At 41.3% G+C, this 18,914-nt stretch overlaps 1 protein-coding gene across 1 annotated transcript in view; it reads right to left on the bottom strand.

The window, feature by feature from the left end:
* Nucleotides 1-232: 232 nt before the first annotated feature.
* The window catches only part of LOC116440327 (amine oxidase [flavin-containing] B-like), a 51,617-nt gene continuing 32,935 nt past the window's right edge, over nucleotides 233-18,914 (bottom strand). The window contains exons 6-16 of the mRNA XM_032100968.1: nucleotides 16,830-16,971; nucleotides 15,411-15,560; nucleotides 14,606-14,765; nucleotides 13,761-13,857; nucleotides 12,957-13,010; nucleotides 8,829-8,886; nucleotides 7,822-7,919; nucleotides 6,646-6,757; nucleotides 4,997-5,059; nucleotides 4,426-4,581; nucleotides 233-1,748 (exon numbers count right to left, since the gene is read on the bottom strand). Coding sequence (XP_031956859.1) covers nucleotides 4,432-4,581; nucleotides 4,997-5,059; nucleotides 6,646-6,757; nucleotides 7,822-7,919; nucleotides 8,829-8,886; nucleotides 12,957-13,010; nucleotides 13,761-13,857; nucleotides 14,606-14,765; nucleotides 15,411-15,560; nucleotides 16,830-16,971 — 1,084 coding nt within the window. The 3' untranslated portion in view covers nucleotides 233-1,748; nucleotides 4,426-4,431. The remainder of the gene's footprint in view (nucleotides 1,749-4,425; nucleotides 4,582-4,996; nucleotides 5,060-6,645; nucleotides 6,758-7,821; nucleotides 7,920-8,828; nucleotides 8,887-12,956; nucleotides 13,011-13,760; nucleotides 13,858-14,605; nucleotides 14,766-15,410; nucleotides 15,561-16,829; nucleotides 16,972-18,914) is intronic.

Consider the following 18,914-nt stretch of genomic DNA (forward strand, 5'->3'; position numbering starts at 1 on the left):
TTGGAGGGGTTGACTGGGATTTTTTGCACTGTTTTGGGAGGTTGCTTGAGTGGTTTTGTGTTATATTTTCTTTTATCCTCTCCTTTTCTTTACAGAGCTTTCTTTACTAAGAAAAGCTGAAGGTATCTCACAGGTTTCAGTATGAAATACAAAATGCTCTGTCAGTTAAGTAATACCACTACAACCAAGTCAAAAGGGGCTTCCACGAAAGAAAAACCTCAAACAACACATGTGACATGACAATATTTATTGATTCTAATTAAGGTTAAAAAAATTTCACAGCTGTCAGATAAAAATATCTGCAGAGCCTATTGAAAAGGGAGCTGAAGAAGGAAACCAAGGGAGACAGTCACCACAGAGGCACTTTAGAAAATGCTACAGTTATAAAAGGCACAAATTCATCACACACACAGCATATATATTCCTGCAAAGTGAAGTCACTCTTTTTTTTTTTCCCAAAACACAGAGGCAGGCACCACTGAGCACTGACCTGCACATGAGCACAGCAGACACGCTATAAGCGGCAGTCTATGACAACGCCTAAACGAATTCACTGGAGAGACACTTGGAAAGCAAGGCTGCTTTGGCTGTCTCATTTTTACAACCTGTTCTTCAACAGAAGGAAGATCAAGGTGATCTTAAGGTGGTGGAGATGGGAGTTAGTTCATTTGAACACAGGTCAGGTTTATTTGTGAGCATTTGTAATCTGTGATTTGACGGGGTTTGCTTCTTGCCCAAGTGGCAGATCTGCAACTTAATCTTGACTCCCTAGTACTTCTGGGGGTCATACAATTCCTTCTTCCTCAAAAATATTTCTTTTTCATGTCTCAAAAAAGGGGAAAAATCTTAAAATTTCTGCACATCTGTAAAGCCTACTTCAGTGAAACAACAGTCCCACTGTGGACACAGAAAGATTTCTTTAAGCCCCATAGCTTCTTGTCCAGGCCATGGGTTCCAGTGATGGATAATGCTCAGACATGTACTTAATTACTTGATTAATGTCTTCATATTGAGAGCAGATATGCTATTTGGAATCAAGATCTGCACCGGGTAAAAAAATGCACAAATTAAAGGGAAGACAAGGGGGCTGCCTCAGGTTGTTCACATCCTTGTTATTGTTGAGTAGTTTACACAATTAGATTTCAAGTACTTTGGTTAACACAGATTTTTATGCCATGACCTGTCATTCCTTGCAATGTACGGTGGCTATCAGGACAGAGTATAAGAAAGTAAATCTCTTTTTTTTTTTTTTGTAAACTCTTAAGAGCATTACAAAATATGCATGGTAACACAGTTCAGTTCGTAAGAGACAAATACAATTATTTCCATAGTTGTTCCTATAGTACATTTTACAAAGCTGGTAAACTGTTGGAACTTTCATGATAGCAGTTGTCTCATCAAGTGTGTTAATAAATTGAGAATACAGCACGACTGGTTATCCATTAAAACAGACTTCATTCCTCTCTTCAAAGGGTTAGCATGAATTTTAGTTTCAAAAACATAAGCCAGTGCTAACAGTTCCCTCTACCCATAGGGAAGCAGCTTGATTCTCTACCTACATTTGTCAATTCACTCATCCTGCTGGCATCCACGTACACAAGGTGCCATGTATTCCTTTTGTGTTGAAAATGTTGAGAAAACAGCAGCAAATCCTTTTTTTAATCCCATAGTGGTGGTAAGGTCCACAGCACAATCATAGCAAGACACGGCTTTAAAGACAAAGAGAGCTTTCCTAAAGCTTTGGCAGTCTGAAAGGAAGAACACAGAGACTTTAGAGTGCTAATACAGATGTCACAATTCAGACCTCCCAGCTCCAACCAGATTTGATTAGAAAATTTCAGGGAATCCAAATTTAATTTGACATTCCAAGTCTCACCTACTTCAGTTGTGGCAGAATAAGATGAGAAATGCTTTGTGGGATTGCTTTATTTTTTTTTTCCATTTTTTTTTTTCACTTTGAAATGAAGAATATAAAAGGTTTGTAAGTATAGAAACTTTTCAATATTTCTTTAATTGGTCAATCTCATGAAAAGGTTAGGTTATAAATCAGTTCAGTTCTAACTACCTAATTTCTGGTTTTGATTGGAATTTCTGCCCCTGTGGCACACAGCAAGATCTTGTTAAATGGGGAAAAACTTCTGCCAGATTCAGGAGTAAAGAAGAGAGAAATACATTTTGGATGTGAATAAAACTGATTTATCCTCATTAATTTCATGAATCTGCTCCTCTTTAGAGAATGTGGAGTATTTCTAGGGCAGAAGCAGGACCCGAATTCCAAATAGTTCTGGCAGAAAAATCATCTGCAAATGCAGTAGTTCTTTATATGTAAAGTATGTATTCACTGTCTAGCACTTACAAATATTGGGGCCAAGACTTTAAAAATGTCTTCCCAAATTTAGGTTCCTGTGTTTATTTCTGGCCTGAGAATTGTGTGAGTTGCAAAAACTCTGAACTTCCCATTCAGCTTTCAGTTCCTAATTCATTTAGTAAATAAATCACAGGGACAGAAAGCCATGTAGAAGCTCTCTGCAGTAGGCAAATGTCCCAGCAAATTAGAGCTCGATGTGATACAACGAGAGAGGCCATATGTACACTGCTGCACTCTTCTTCTGCCTTAAAGATCTTTATGCCTGAAAAGTTCCCCCATGCATTTTAAAAGGCTGTTATGAGGATATTCATTTGTGATAAAATCCAAGCTGCTGCTACAAGATGATGTTTAACTGGCACATCAAGTTAAAAAGAACAAAACCTAAGGGCCGGAAAGCGAGGTGCTGCTCACAAATATTACAGCTTTCCAAGCAGTTTGGTAAATTTCCATGGGACTATTTGGAGAACAAAGTACTGCTCTACACAAGCAAGATCAGATGCTAGCCAAAAAAGTCTGCCTGAGACTGGTGATACAGTTCCTCCACCTTCTGCTCGCACTAGTTGCTGGATTTATTATTATACTTCCTTCCATGGCTCTTTACTGCAATCCATTTTTTTTACATATAAATTGGTACTCAGTGAAGGGAGAAGTGCAGCAAACAGACTCTGAAAAATTCCAGACATCTCCAGCTTCATGTGCACCAGATCTTGTTCTCAGCCATACCTATGTCTTCCTGTTTTGTCTTGTGCACAGGTAACACAGCAGAAATATCTAGAACAAGGTACCAACAGGCTGACAAGTAGGCACTGAGATCTTGGTGTGTGGATTTTTTTTTACTTCCCCCCCACCCCTGCATCCTGCCTTCTTTATATCTTCTTTTTCTCCACTGTTTGAACAGCACTAACCTGTGAAGGGCAGAAGCACTTGCATGTGACTCTCCTATCCACGGCTGTCTTTGAGCTCACTATCATTTAGATCATTAGTTACCAAAAGTGTATAATCAGTACAACACAGCACAGCAGGCAGAAGTGGAAGTGCTAATCCCATGAATATGGTTGTTAGGAGAGACCAAAGCTCTGGATCAGCAAATCTGTGCTCAGCATGAAGCAAGAGTTTGGGCGCAGATAAGTTGGTGGGTTTTGTTGGTAGTTTTTTAGTTTTTTGTTTGTTTTGGGGGGGTTTTGTCTTGGTTTTGGGGTTTTTTTTTGGGGGGGGTGGGGTTTTTGTTTGTTTGGGTTTTTTGTTGTTATTGGGTGGGGGGTGCTGTTGTTGTTGTTGTTGTTATATTTTGCTTGTTTAATGCTAACACTACATTTTCAAGCCCATTTTGCCCTACCAGGCAAGAGACAGCCTCAAAGCACCCACAGGGACAGACTGGACTGGACCACATGAGCTCTGCTGTGCCAGGCAGTCATGAACACAGCTGGGGAGCCTGAAATCAACCACACTGCCAAACACAGCAAAATATTGTCCTTTAACTCACTGTAGGACACATAAGCCACTGGAAATGCCAGCATCCTATGGCTGCACTTGCATAGTTCAGGTGGATAAATTCAGCCTGACTCGTCCCTTAGGTGCTCCCCGGGCTCTGGACATCTGGGCAAAAAATAAAAATACTAACAGTTTTTTACCAGTAATTTGCATGAACTATTTAATTATCCTGTAAGTTGTGGATTTCTTTTCTCAGTCTACCACACAGAAAGGCAGAAATCCTTTGTTTACAGCTAGAGATTTTGTTGTACAATACAAATAGGGCCTGTGGAGACTTGGAGTTCAGGGTCTGGTTCAGACGTAAGAGTAAAACCAACTAGAAACCTCAAGGTGATAACACCTGATACCTCAGAAATTCAACAACCAGACAGTTACTGCTAGAAGTAGGCCTGGACTCTAGGGGCTCTTTTTCAATATGGGTCCCCTTTCTATATCCCTTCCCTCCAACCTATTTCTCTACTGTTTTCACCTCTTCCTCAGATTTTGGAGACAGGAAAGTACATGACAAAAGAAAACCTCTGAATAAAAAAAGAAAATCCCTCAGTTGGGAGGCTTTGAGTTGGCACCTTTTTTCAGTTTCGAAGTCCCTTTTTGTAGGCAAATAACCCAGCTGCAGCCACAGAGGTGAAGAAAGTGGAAAATCCAATCAGCTTTAGCAGTCCTGGCACAGATGGCAAGTTCCTCTCCCAGAAGGTTGTAGTGATGGGCAAAGCTGGCACATCCTGTGGGGAGAGCATCCATTATCCACAGAACATCTCCACTGTGAGAGGCAGGATATAAATGGAGAGATTCTTGCAGCAGGAACAGAACTGGGTTGAAGCAGTTATATCTTATCAAGAAGCAGTATATCCAGATTTTCTCTCAGTTAAAGGGAAGAACACACACATGGAAAGGATTCACAGCCCAGTTAAAAAGTGCAGCTCTTTCCAATCCTGCCTTACAGACTTGTCAGATGGGTGCCCTCTCTGAGTTTCTATCCTCTTCCTTTTTTAGGGAAGGGCAGTTTTGGTGAGTAAGGGAAAGTTTATTGTGGCTTTGATTTAGTGAACTTATATAAAAACAGCCAACAAAATTTTATCTCATCAGCAAAACAGCAGGAAAAAAAACCCAATCCATTTTATCTACATAAATACTTACAACTGATTCAGGTTCTGGCTTCCAAATTTCACTGTCTGGGATTTTCCTCATAGCAAACAGTATCTGAAAATAAGTAACACTCTCAATAAGTGCAATTGATTCTTCAGAATGGAAAAAAAAAATCTGGCTTCAATTCTTGTTTATAAACGGCGTGATGACTGAGTGCATAAATCAAAATGTATTCAAATTTTAGAAGAAAACTCAACCTTTTACGACGCATTTCTGGAGGCTTGATATTAATAAGACACTCCTCCTACTGGAACATAGAAACAGTAACAGAAAAATCTCTTTATGCTTAGTCCATGCAGGATATTGGAATTTGGCTAGTCCCACGGGAACAAGGTAATGTGATTACGACTAAGAGTTAAGCAGACACTCATGGCACAGTGAGGCATGAAGACACCAGCTACAAGGAGTCGCTTGTTTTGCAAATTTTATCATGATGTAGGAAGAGGAACAGCATCCTGGGAGTGATGACAGACCACTACTTCCAGACAAAGAAAAGCAAAACTAAAATGAAAACTTTCTCAATGGGAAAGTTACCAATTTAAAGTATCAAAGCTAGCAGAGATCAGAAGGATAGCAAAGGCTATTTGAAGCGATAGTCAGGGAAGATAGCAAGATTAGCTTCTTCTACAGTGAAATAAAATGGAGATGGTTATATTAATGTTTTTCCTATTCCAGGCACTTGCAGATTTAAGATTTAATATCTTTTACAATGGGCTTTTACTGTAGACAAGATTCATGGACCCTGTCAACCCTTCAATGCAGAAGAGTGAGAAGCACTAAATTTTCAACACATTTTCCTCTCTTAAGTAAATGAGGAAAGGAAAACATTAGAATTTTTACCAGTCAAGTGCACTTATCAGCTCTTCTGCTGACGCCTATGGAGGCTCTGCTGTAATGTCCTTAAATTAGAGAGGTCATGAGGCACTGCCTCTGGAGCCTTTCAGGAGCAGTTCAGGTATAACTTTCCCAAATGACAATTTAGGAACAGTTAATCCCTGTTTCTAGGGGCAGGGGTATGGGCTAGATGAACTCTCCACATCCCTTCCAGGACAATTTGTGTTCCATGACTGTAGCTTTTAGCCACAAGGTTCCCTTCACCTCAGAAAACAAAAATTAAATTTCTTTTGCTGTTCCCTAAACTGTAATGTTCCTGAAAATACTTGGGAAATTGGCATTTTCTCAGAAGAAAAATATCTAAGTCCTTGTTTAGTGACTTTATGTTAAGGCTGTCTCGATGGAATAGCACTGCATTGGAAACACCGAGGAAGGGAGTGGCTTGGTGTGCAGAGCTGCAGGACTGAGCTGTTCCCATGCTCTAACAGCCAGGATCTCTCACTGTGATGATTAACACATTTGGGAGAAAAATTACTAGGGGAGAATTTGGCATTTCTGCAAAAGAAGAAAGAATTTAATCCTAGAAACAAGGGGAGAGTTTGATAAAATAGCCAGAGCCCTTCCTAACATTCCAGATCTAAGTGCAGAACCTTTATCCTTTATGAAGTCTGCCCCCTTTGCAGGGATTTGCATCAAGATGCAGAACACCCAAAGTTGTCAACACTCGGTTTTCATTTCCCCTCCAACCACAAGATCTTTCATTTTCCACAGGACATTTGACAGTGCCCCCTGAGCATCTTCTGTACCTCTCTGGCTGCTCTTTCTCCAGCCTGGACAGCCCCCTCCATGTATCCACTCCACTCTGTGGCTGTCTCTGTACCAGCAAAATAGATCCTGCCAACAGGTTGCCGAATTATCCTGGAAGGGACCAAGCAAAAAGTCACGTCAGTGTCAGGAAAGAACTGAAATAGTTGGGTTAAAGTTGGAATAAAGTGTTTTAAATGACAGCAGGAACTTGAAGATAATTGCACTGGGTGAGTGGAGCTGGAGGAGGAGTCTGGGTTGCATTTAACTTACTACAGTGAACACACATTTTCTAAATGTTTACACTGTTCATAGGTGAAAAGGACTAGTTTGAGATGAGACTTACACTACCTCACAATTCCAGCCTGTGGCATAAATACCAATGCCAGGCATTACTGGCACAGTGTAGTATTCTGAAATTGCTCCATAATATTTGAAGCAATAAGTAAATAAACAAAAAGCATTGTTTAAACTCTATTTTTTGCCAGAATCTGCAATAATTATCATTTTAATTACTTTAAATACTAAGGCCTCCGTAAGCTCTTTGTTACAACTGCTTTATTGCCCTAAGTTACTTTTAAATTGTAAGAACTTAAGCTTCAAAAGTAGGGCTATTCCAGCACATTAAAACCTGTGTATCTAAATCCAGTCACCAGTCTGAAGTAAATCTTTCCCTTCTCAGTAAATCTTATTTTCATGCAAAAACTGAAGTGGGAGAGGACTGTATACAATGGCACACTGTATTAGGCTTTCACTGCTAAAAAGAAGGAATGGTCCAAAGAAATCTCTCATTACTATCAATGTTGGCAAGAATTAACTCTGTCAGTATTTTTAAAACATCACCTAAAGATGTGCTTGAAATGGTTACACTGATCTCAAATACCCAAAGCCTGTTTTGTAAGCAGACTGTGAAAGCTTCCCAGCTCCCTTCCCAGAACCTACTCAGCTGTACTCACCAAATAACAGGAGTGGATAAAAGGCCCTAATGATACTGTACTCATCCATCATAAAGCCCAATGGAGACAAGTGGAAGGTTGTATTGTCTGTTTAAAACATCCCCCAGTGATCTTAAAGGTGTAAAGCGAACAGTGACAGAGGATTTATGACCCTTTCTGAGGATATTTATTAACTTGGTCTTATCTTACCACTCCAAAGCCCACTATAAATAGGCACTGTACCTTCCATACTGAGTCATTACGCCTGGTGGGAAGTAGGCTGTGTAGCAGCCCCCAGAATACTGCTCTTCACACCAGTTCTTCTCTTCATAATGCACTGGCTGTAAAACAGAGATTAATTCACTCAAGGAAAGGACAGAGTCTCGAGGAAGTTAATAACAGAACTGAGGAGAGAGCAGAGAAGAACAGCTTATCATTTGTTGCATGTCAACGTGTGACAAAATGAGCACATTTAACAAGTCTCTTAATGCAACACAAACCCAACACAATAAGCCCTAATTTTTTAAAAATAGGAATACACTGTCTAAAAAACTGGTTAATCTGGCCATTGTAGAACACAATCCCCTTAATCTGTCAACATTAATTTATGCTTTGTGCACAAATTTATGCTTTGAGCCATGTAAAGCAAAATTAACCTCCGGTGTATACAGTTGTAATACTTGTAATGTGTACATTGGGTACAAACATACACTGTTAAAAGTGCAAAGTGTGGCACTTGTATGGTTCTGTGTTGAAAATCATGTGTTCTCCAGATTGGTGTCTACAATTTTTAACCTTGTAAAATTGTCCTTAGAAGTATAAGCAGTGTTAGTCCCATAATCTAAGTGTGAGATCACACCAACCCTAACAGTCATTTACCTTTACAGGGAAGAGAAGGCAAGGGGAAGGCAAAAGAAAAACAACCCAACATGTGCAGCAGTGGATCTTAACAACCAGTAAGAGAGAAGATACAGGATGGACAGAGGGGGAAAGCAAGCCTGTCACGTGTGACAGCAGCTGAGCTTTAGGGTGGCAAGCACTGAAAATTCCACCCATGGAGCTGGACAAGAACATACTAACAACATCTTTTAATGTTTCATTAATGTTCATAAAGCTTGTTCTTATCCTCACTGTCAAATCCAGCCCAAGACTTGCCATAATCTTCTCTCCATTCCTCTACCGAGGGCAGCAAGTGCTCCCATAGCGGGTACCTTTTCCAAAGGTATCTTTTCCAGAGATTTTGTGCTTACATGTAAAGCTTCCTCTGATCCCAGAACCTTTGCATAGAGCTCACATAGCCTCATCTTCCTGTAAGAGAAAAGCAACAGAAGACTTCAGTGTGGGGGAAGAGAAAAAAAACCCACCTCTAATTTACTCTACTTCCAGGAGAACAAGTATTGTACCTGCTTGAATTTGAGGTTCCAGCTTCTTGGGATCTATCTTAATTCATCACCCTCTGGATCACTAGAAACAACCCAAGCTCCTGTGCTGCATAAATGCTGGTTTTCCAGCAGTTTCACAAGCTGTTTCCTTAAGATAACTCTAGCAGCCCAAACCCCAAAATTATCCAAATGTTCTCCAGGCTGTCAGGAAAGAAAGTAGTAAGGTAATGCACTTTTTTGTCTTGGCACATAGTCTAACTTAAGGTTTGTTCCTACTAAGATGCAGGTCTCGATATACTGTGGCTATGAGGGAATCAGTACTTTATTTCTGCATATATAAAATTTCCTCCTGTTTTAGTTTATGAGTCTACAAATCATTGAATATAGTTCATTCTGTAGCAAATCCCAAGTGCAATTAAGTTTGTTCCTACAAGCCCTTGGGTCTTACTCTTAGCCACGCTGCACCAATTCCCAAAAGCAAGAAGATCAGGATGAAATAACAATTATGAAAAAAACCCCTGCAAACACAGCTCTGGAAAGACATTTACTTCTGGAAGCAAATCCAGTGCTCCACAGAAAGCCATGCTGGGCACAGAAATACAGGAGTCCCAGCTCTGTAACTCTGAGGACTACACTTTCAGCTATGAAAGCACGTGAGGAAGCCACACATAATTGCTGTAAGAAGCAACCCAGCTCTACAGGAGCCCAGGTATACCCATGAGCAGCTGAACTCAAAGAATGCTATGGAAAGGGGATGAGGAGAAATAGGATGACTTGAAGGCCCTTGAAGGTGTCCTCACATTCAGGCTGGAGCTTGAGCAAGAAAGTGAAGGTTGCTACAGCTCAGGAAGAGCCATGGCCTTGGTGTGGATTTGCTGCTGGCAGGTGTCAAGCCAAGCAGCAGCAGCGGGGAGGAAACAGCCCCTTCCCTTTGCCCTGGGGCAGAGGACAATGGTCAGCCTGCTCCAGAAGCAGTGACTGGCCAGGAAGGCTCAGAGAGCTTCAGGACCTACATATGAACATTCCTCTGCTGTCAGGGGTGACACAAATCCAGCAACAGCCATAAAGAAAAGGGTGATTTCCCAATTTCTCCGTAAGTGAGGTGAGCACTGTGCCCTGCAGACCACGAGCACCTACCCAGTGTCTGAACAGAACAAAGCCATTCCAACAGCAGGATTCAGCCAAGCCTCTGCTGAGGTCTGCCCACCACCTCTCACAAACACCATCGGCCCCAGCTCCCAGGGCAGGTCAGAAACACCACAGGGCGCCACAGGAAAGGGAGTTATCACCTTGGGACCCATCTGCTTCTGCTCCTCTCAGCACCATGGCAGGGATGAGAAGGACCCCTCTAGACCTGCCTGTGCCCTGCCTTTTTTCCACAATGACTTGCAGACCCTCCAGGGAGCCTGGAAATGGCATACCAGTGGCAGGTAGATACTGTCACTTGTGGCCAACTGCAGGGCTCCACGAAGGTGCAAGTTCACAGCTGTGTGCTGAGCACATTGCCAATATAGATTAGTTAGTTTAAGAGAGCTGTGCAAAGGAAAATATTAAGCTTCAGGTCAAGGGCATCTTCAGACTGTTAAGAAGTGTTGACATTGGAAGGAATTATTCATCGGTAATAGGGTATTATTTGACAAGAAAAACAAAACCCAAATGAGCAAACAAAAGCAAAACCAAAAGTTTCTAAAAGATTGAATTGTAGCAACAGAAATCAATCACTGAGGTCATCACCCCTAATAAGAGCAATCTTTGCATCTGTGCTGGTCTCTCTGCAAGATCTACACTTTTTGTCCTAGAGCAGTTTAAATAAATTTGTTTTAATGGACTTGTAGTTAATGCTAACATGGAACATACAGAATATACAGTGAGTAAAATATGGAATATGCAGTGAGTAAAATCCTTCTTGGCTTTGGGCTCAGCTGTGAAATTGCTATAAGCACTAAATAAGAGGAATGTTATGCCCAGAGCTACCAAGGTAGGGTCCTGTTGAGTCACACTGTGTCCAGTGTGGAAGAAGTGCACATGCAGACACTCAGCTCTTTTCCTGGTCTCTTACTCCACAGCAGTGTGTGATGCCATGGCCTTCACTGCACAGCTCTGAAAGGCAGGGCACAATCTCACTATTGGCACCTGGCCTGGGAAGACCAGCTGGAAGGCAGCAGTGATTTTTATTCCCTTCAGTCTGGCTTAGCTGTAAAAAGATTTCCATCCTCTCCCACAACTTCCAAGTCATGATTTAGGGTATCTGCCACAGACTCTACATTCTACTCTTCATATCCAAGGATTACCAAAACCCTTACCCTGTCCTCAGCACAAGCCCAGCTTGTGTTGGTAGGTGAGCACAGCAAGATACACCCTCTGCAGGGAGTCACAACAAGTTGTGCTCAAAGAGATCCCTCCCTGCAACAGCACAGCCCCCATCTAAATTATACAAACTTGCTGCACCCTGAGCGTACACTGGGAGAAGGGCTGTGTTCGTGTTCTGCCTTCTCCTGGACCTCAAATTCCACTGGAAGGAGACTTGTGCTCTTGGGGAGGACAGGAGCTGCAGTGCAAGCCCAGAAGGTTCCTGCCTTTTCTGGCTGTGGCCAAGACTACGGGAGCCAGAAGCACCCCTGCACCAGGGTACAGCCAGCAGGTACAAACCTGGGCATATTTCATAACTATTCTTTACCAAAGCAAAGTCCTAGTCTAGGGTTTATTCCTCAAAAGACAAGAGTTCAAAATTCAACAGAGTCAGATAATTGTGCCAGTGCTTTTAGTGCCCAGGGAAAAGGACGGTGCCTTGCAAACAGCCAGGACAGACCCTAATTTCATAGAAAGAAAAGCTGTTCTCAAAGACTGCAAATGCTCAGTTGTATCAAGGATATTCACACAATGTAAGACACCATTTGGTGTTTAGGATGGCTCAAAATGCTGAGCACACTGGGTTTCAGAACACCTGCATGACTTTTATCATCTGGCACCTGCTGGGCCTCTATCTCAAAGCCTCAGTGCTTGTCCATTCCTGCCAAAATTAAAAGGGCTCTGCGGTACCAGGCTGTCATTTGAAAAGACTGGGACATAAACAGCTCCATTTAGAACCATTATCCACAGACTGTCAGACTATTTGAGATGACTACATCTTCTCTAGTTAGACCAGCTATTACTGTAAAAATGTTTACTTGGGCACAGTATTTCTTTTATCACAGTTTAAAATCAAATGTATTTTCTCCCTGTCAAACCAAGGTTTTCCTCATAGTCCACACTTTCTAGTTGCAGCTTTGATTTGATCAGATACAGTGAACCAGTGTGATGGAAAATAAAAAATCATTACTTTATAAATTCTATTTTAGTAATATACCAAAGAGCACTACTCTATGCAGAGATTTGTTTCAAGAAGACAGTAAAATGACGTCCATTTGTGCCTAAAGGGCATTTTTTTCCCCACACTGAGGGTGCAGAGATGGAGGCAGCTTTCTGATCCCTTCGTGATGGGATTGCTTGCTCATGGCAGCTACAGATTAAAGTTGCACTAAGTTACAGACTTCCCTCCAGGGTGAACAGAAAATAAAGATAAAATCAAACACAGAGGCCAAGCCTTTCCCTTCTGACAAGCTCTCCAAGAGTTCAGGGCACCTGCAGGAAGCCAGGGAGGCAGCAATGGGGGGCAGGTCCTTGGCCCTTTCCAGCAGAATGTCTACACTATTTTCATATTCAGCAGCTTAGAGCTGCTCTTTAGCAAGAGTCACATAAACAGAGCAGCCCTGAGGGAAAATAAGAACCAGGACCAGAGAGTTTCCAAAGGGATACCACATCTGCCACCAGGTTGTGAGAATTCTGTGGGGCCTTCATCCAAAACCAAGACATCTTCCTGCTTAAAGTGACATGTCTACCTATTGGCACAAGGTTACAGACAACTTCCTTCAAATCAGGGCATTTCTTTCCTGCTCTGGTCATTTATAAGAAAATTTTGACTTGAATTTCACACAGATCTCCAGGGTTTGTACTTACCTTTCTTCTTTCGTGAGACCCGTCAGTCTTCTGCACTTTCGAGCAAGAATGAAGCTGTAAGACCACAAACAATTTACTCCCATTATGCTGCTACATGTCCTGCATTATTTAAAATGCCAGTAACTTATGATGAGATGCCGTGATTCACAGTAATAGCTTTAGGGTCTCTAATAAAAATATCCATTTCACCTCTCTGCATAATGCTCTACCTGCTGCTTGCAGGACTCATTTAGAAAGGAACCACTCTGAAATTCATGTTAGAATATTTGCATGAGCTGTTTCCCAATTACTTTAATTTTATACAGCCTTGGGTGCAGGCATATAGCAATGACGTGAAGCCTGGGATTGAGCTGGAAATTATTTTTTAATAAAACTTCTAAGAGTGATCGTACTCTCTGATTGCTAAAAAAAACCCAGAACAAAATAAAACTTAATTCTAGAAAACAAGTTTTCATTTAAAGAAGTGGAATACTTGGGAGAAAACTTTTCATTTCTGCAACCACCCTCTTTTCTCTTCTCTTCTCTTTCCTTTCTTCTTCTCCAAGTTTGTACTTTGCCACACAAAAAGGCAAAAGATAACAGTGATAAAAATTAGAAAGAGAGAATTTCATTTTTTAAATTAGCAATAAAATCATAGAGGAAAATTTTGAAGTCAAACAAACATAGAGCAACACCATACACTGAGAAACTCAACCTTTAATTATTTTAAAGTATCTCCTTTCAAAAGTATCAGGTTTTCCATTTTAATTGTTGCCTCTAAGACAAAATAAAAAGCATTAACTAAACACTTTCTTTGTCCCTTACCCTATTATGGCAGGAAAGCTGCCATCAGGCTTAGTGTCATCAAGTGTCAGACCAATTGCAGCATCCTCATCTTCAATGATCATGGTACCACAATACCCTGGTAAGAACAAGGTGGAAAAGCAGTCATGATCCATGTATCAAAACACAGGAGTTTCCAAGAAGTTGTGAAATATTCAGTCACCTCCTGCTGATCCATCCCAAAAACAATAGCCAGAACATGACAGGATCCAAACCCTTAAGTTCATTAACAGAGATGGGGGTGGATGACATTTGTAGGCAAACAGATGTGGGCTCATATAGCCAAGAATGAGAAGTGGGTGTTACTACATTGCAGTTCGCCTTGGATTCAGTAAATTCCAAGAGAGAGCTGAGGAGTCATGATGGAAGCATTCAGCATGTAAGAGGAACCCAGGATGACCAGCCCAGCTGGGGATGTTTGTGTGAAGACACCTTCAATTACTGCTGCCCAGTCCATCCAGAAAGCAGAATTTTTGCAGACATTTCCATCCCACATCACCTGCACCTTTACATCCCCATACAAGTGAGAGAGACTCATCTCACACCCAGGTGCCACTCAAGGAGAGGACAACAGAGAACAACCAAGGCAATAAGCAACAGGCATGAATTCTCCCTTCATGACTACGTTCTTTTCTTATTCCCTCATCCACCCTCTCCTCCCAACCAATCTCTCAAGCTTCTCTCACAGGGGAAGGCAAAAATGGCATAGAAGCACATGAAGTCTCCTGCTAAGGTTTAGCATCCTGTGAACAAAGAGTCTGCTCTGTTGCCATGTACTCTCTTCCCTCTTTCTGTCACTACTATTCCTTTCAATTAAAATGCAATACCCTTCTTCCTCCAGAAAGTTTCCTTGTAGTACACGATGCACTTGATGACTGAGCCCATGGGGATTCTGTTGATGAGCTGGTTTCTCATTGGGGGTAAAGGTGGGTTGAAATGAATCTTCAAACCAAGAGCTGGGGGAATGGCACTGATCACGTATTTGCCCTGGAAAAGAAATTATCCGTAAGCCAAATACATTCTCCCCTACTTCAGCCTAAGTATACTACTGAAATGGCCTTGGCAGACATCTGGGGAGGCTGCAGGGTGTATCTTGTGAAGCAATTTTGGCATTTAGCAGAAGAATTGCAAAACTAAATCCTCACAAAATCCTGCTCATTAAACAACAAACAAGCGTTACATAAACAGCCATCTGTTCAAATGATGGGCAGCTGCCCTTTCCCCTGGTGTATAAAAGAAAGCACTGTGCTCTAAGAGTCCACTGGTCTCCCTTCCATCTGGACTGCCCTGTTACAACTTGGAAGCAAAGTCTGCAGGTTTTTTCACTCAAAGTTCATTGCTAAGTTACATTTTACACCTTACAATTATCCTCTAATTCAGAAGGTAACTGAACACAAAGAAGAGATTCCAGCAAAGGAAAAGTCTGATTACACGCTTTGCTTTTAGGCATCACTTTAAGGCTCCTACATTGCAGTTACTTCAGGACAATGAGAACATGTGACTGTTTGCCATGGTCACTTCAATCTCTGCTGCACTTTTGTACAGGATTTTGGAGAAGTCAAAAAGGAAAAGCTAAAAGTTGTGTAGCCACCCATCCCACCATTAATGACTTCTTACTGGACGTGCCATTACCTCGTATAACTCATGGTCTAGGGTTTCCACGATGACACCGTCCCCCGACTGGTCGATGCGCACGACCGGCTTCCTCAGCCTCACCCGCCCCCCCAGGCGCTCCATGATCTTCTCACTGATCTGCCCAGAGCCCCCAACAAACTTCCTCTCCTGAAACACAAAAACAACAGCTCAGCAGAGCAGTGCTTGTGGAGCGTGCATCAGGACCAGCATTTCTCTTGGCATTCAAAACAAACCCCCTTCTTCCATCGTTATCAGAACATTTTTGGGAATTTTGGCAGTCTCACCTGGAAATGGACCCATTTTACTTTGTCCTTCTGTGAGCTTCTCAAATACTTCCCCTATTTGCCCACCATTTGAACTCTAGTCAAAACTAAAAGTAATAGTAACCTCGTAAGAAAATCCCCTCTCCAAATGTGATCTCCAGAAAGATTTCACAGGCCTTGTGAATCAGCAGGACTTCTGAAAAGTGCTTAAACTTTCAAACCTTTCTCTGAGTTCACTCATCCCTGCAGAGCTCTGTCTATCAGAAGTAGGAAACCTGATCTTCATAATAAATAACAAGGTGTAAGAAGTAACATAGTTCACATCAAAAATGTCTGCTGCAGTACATAATCCAACCCAACTTAAACTCAAATCATCTCTAACATAGTACAGAATTCAAATAATATTTAATTAAATGTATTTAACTTAAATTACCTACAGTAATTGCTTATCTATGCATATTTATGCATTTTAATATGGTTAATGGATTTGCATTTTTATTTATGATTAAATAATTAGCATTTCTAAAAATATACCCATCTCTAATACAATTAGTGAAATTTGCACTTCTCAAGTAGAAGACCATTAAGGGAGTCTTTACTTTCTTCAATGCAGAAGCAGCTCTAATATACCAGATTGCAAACATTTCAGAGCAATACCATATTTGAGCAGAGGTGCTCATTTTCTTGAGACTGATTTTAAAATTTTAATGGTGTTAATGCTTGGAAATGTGCATCTTAGGAACCCAGCTCTGGATTACATTTTCAGTATTAACTCACAGCTGACATTGTCATCTCCATTAAGTGATTCTGCAGTGCTAAGGATGGCTTCAGCCTCGTGACAGAAATAAGCATAAGTAAAATTTTCTCTTTTCAAAGTGGATAAGCAAAGCACGTGTTCAATCTGTATCCAAAAGAAAGCCAGATACAAATCTACTGATCCCTGGGGGCAATGCCTTCAGCATGGGAGCAGATTTCAACACTAGTTTGGCAAGATCCAGATTAAAGACTAAATGAATAAAGCTAGTTATCAGCATGCTACTGGATCAAAAGTCATGGATGTCTCAGTTGGCCCTCTGAACTAAAATAAACCAGCAAAAGAATGAAGTTAAAGCAGGGCATGCCAAGAGCTGCAGGAGGTGATGGCTGACAGTACCTGTCCCCCGTTGGTCGTTGAGAATATCCTCGCTGTGCCCCCACACTGCTTCACATACCACAAAAACCAGAGGGCAGAGATCTCGTGGGGTTCAGAGGTGACATCCACATTCACAAACAGAGTTGCAAAACTCTTGGCAGCTCTGCAACAAAGACAAGAAAGTTAGCTAATTTAAAAACAGAATAACGCTGACAGGATTGTTCTTGAGTAGGCAGGAGGCTCTCTTTGGCAACCTTTTCTTTCATGGTGCGGGCAAAGGATTCCTTAATTTCAGCTGAAGTAAGGAATTATCAACTGCTTTTATGCAACATTTTTCAAGTAATCCTGCAAAAAAGTATTAATGAAACACTCCTGTATTCCATAAAAATTAGGGCATTGGGAGACACAAAAGCCCAAGATTATATCACTTTATGCTATTAATGCAAAGTTAGCTTGTCATCCTAGCCTCAGGATTAAGGAGAGCAAGCCCTCCTGTCTTCACTGGACTCCAAAACCACCCTGTACCCAGTTCCTGGGTTACAAACCAGATCTGCATCTCTGTCTGCCCCTGCTGAGTGCCTGTCCCCTCAAGAATACAGCATAGAGATTATTCAACACCTGTCACAAAAAAAAGTTAGGGGTCTTTTCTAAGCTAATTATCTAAAATCCGTGGATTAGTCAGCATCCATTCACTGCCCAATCCTCTGCTCAGCGAGAGTTTTGCAGCTGGAACACAAGGAAAGAAATGTAAGTCAGAAGCCATAGCAGAAGAGCCAGCATTCATGCCAGAGTCTGTCAAGAAAAAGGAAAGGAAAGGAAAGGACAGGATACTTTTGGTAGCTCAACTCAGTAATTTAAACAGTGCCCTGGTATCCAGTGGCAATGAACACAGAAGCAGAAAATTGAAAAGGGATCACTGCTTCATGTCCTGTAACCTGTGCTTTCATAGCAGCTCTACTGTAAATTACTGTATAAGCCTGTACAAGGTTTTGTGGTACACTAAAACAGAGTTAATTAAGGCTCAGGGAAATATTCCTCCTGCTAAAAGTAAATACTTCCCTCTGCCTTCACTCTGAGGAGGAATTTAAAGAGACATGGACAGGACCAGGAGGTGCTCAGTTTAAGTGCACTGTAACAGATAGGGATGAAGATTCTATAGATACTTCATATGCAAGACATCAAAGACAGTACAGAATCCACTTCTGGTTGCTTCTTTATATTTTTCAGTCTTCAAACTTTCAAAAAAAAAAAAAAGTAACTCTAACATGCTATTTGAAAGAGCTCTAGATCTACATAGAGAAAGGCATCTTCTTTCTTGTCTAAAAATGCAAAGTCCCACTCAAGTACAAAGCTGATCCATTTTCTGAAAATATTTTGAGAATTTTTTTGTAAGTTTTTCATCTGTATAAATACATACTGTAAAATATGATCAACTCTCTAAGAGATTTTGCCTAATATATATGTATTTATTAACATTTTATAAGCATATGCTATTAGAAGGTGGTTACATTCTACTGGTTTCTGCCACCTTCTCCCATTGCTTTTCAGTTCCTGATGCTTTATCTAGACATGGCAGTATGATTTCAACCAAGAGCACTCAGGATATTTCCAGCACACAGTTCTAGCCAAAAGCAAACCTGTACAGTCTGTTGGATAAGAGGAAACAGTAGAAGATTGCCCTTCTGGATCATTACCTTCCTGGGTGGGAAGTTTCTGCAGTATGTTACCTAAATCTTGAACAAACCAAGCAAATCAAGCTGAGATGCACATATAAAATCTGAAAAGCATCTTCCAAGTTATACCAATATTCAGGTAAAATGTCAAGTCCTATTCTATCAGAGTTGGAAAAACGTGACTGTAGTCACATGAGCTATTGGAGATTGAGTGACCACTGGTGTGTGGTGTTTTGGTCACTTGGACAGCTCCTCACCCTGTCCGAGGCTCAGACAGCCAGCACAGCTGTCTGCACACATTTCCATCTGGTTTTACTGAATATGGACCACGGTGCAAATGAGAAAGGCTTTCCATATGCTTCTGTGCCATTGTCACTCTCGTTAAAGCAAAACTATGAACCAGAAGATTCCAAGTTTTTGGACAAGAGGCTGT

The sequence above is a fragment of the Corvus moneduloides genome, chromosome 2 (assembly GCF_009650955.1).
Source record: "Corvus moneduloides isolate bCorMon1 chromosome 2, bCorMon1.pri, whole genome shotgun sequence".
Taxonomy (NCBI): Eukaryota; Metazoa; Chordata; class Aves; order Passeriformes; family Corvidae; genus Corvus; species Corvus moneduloides.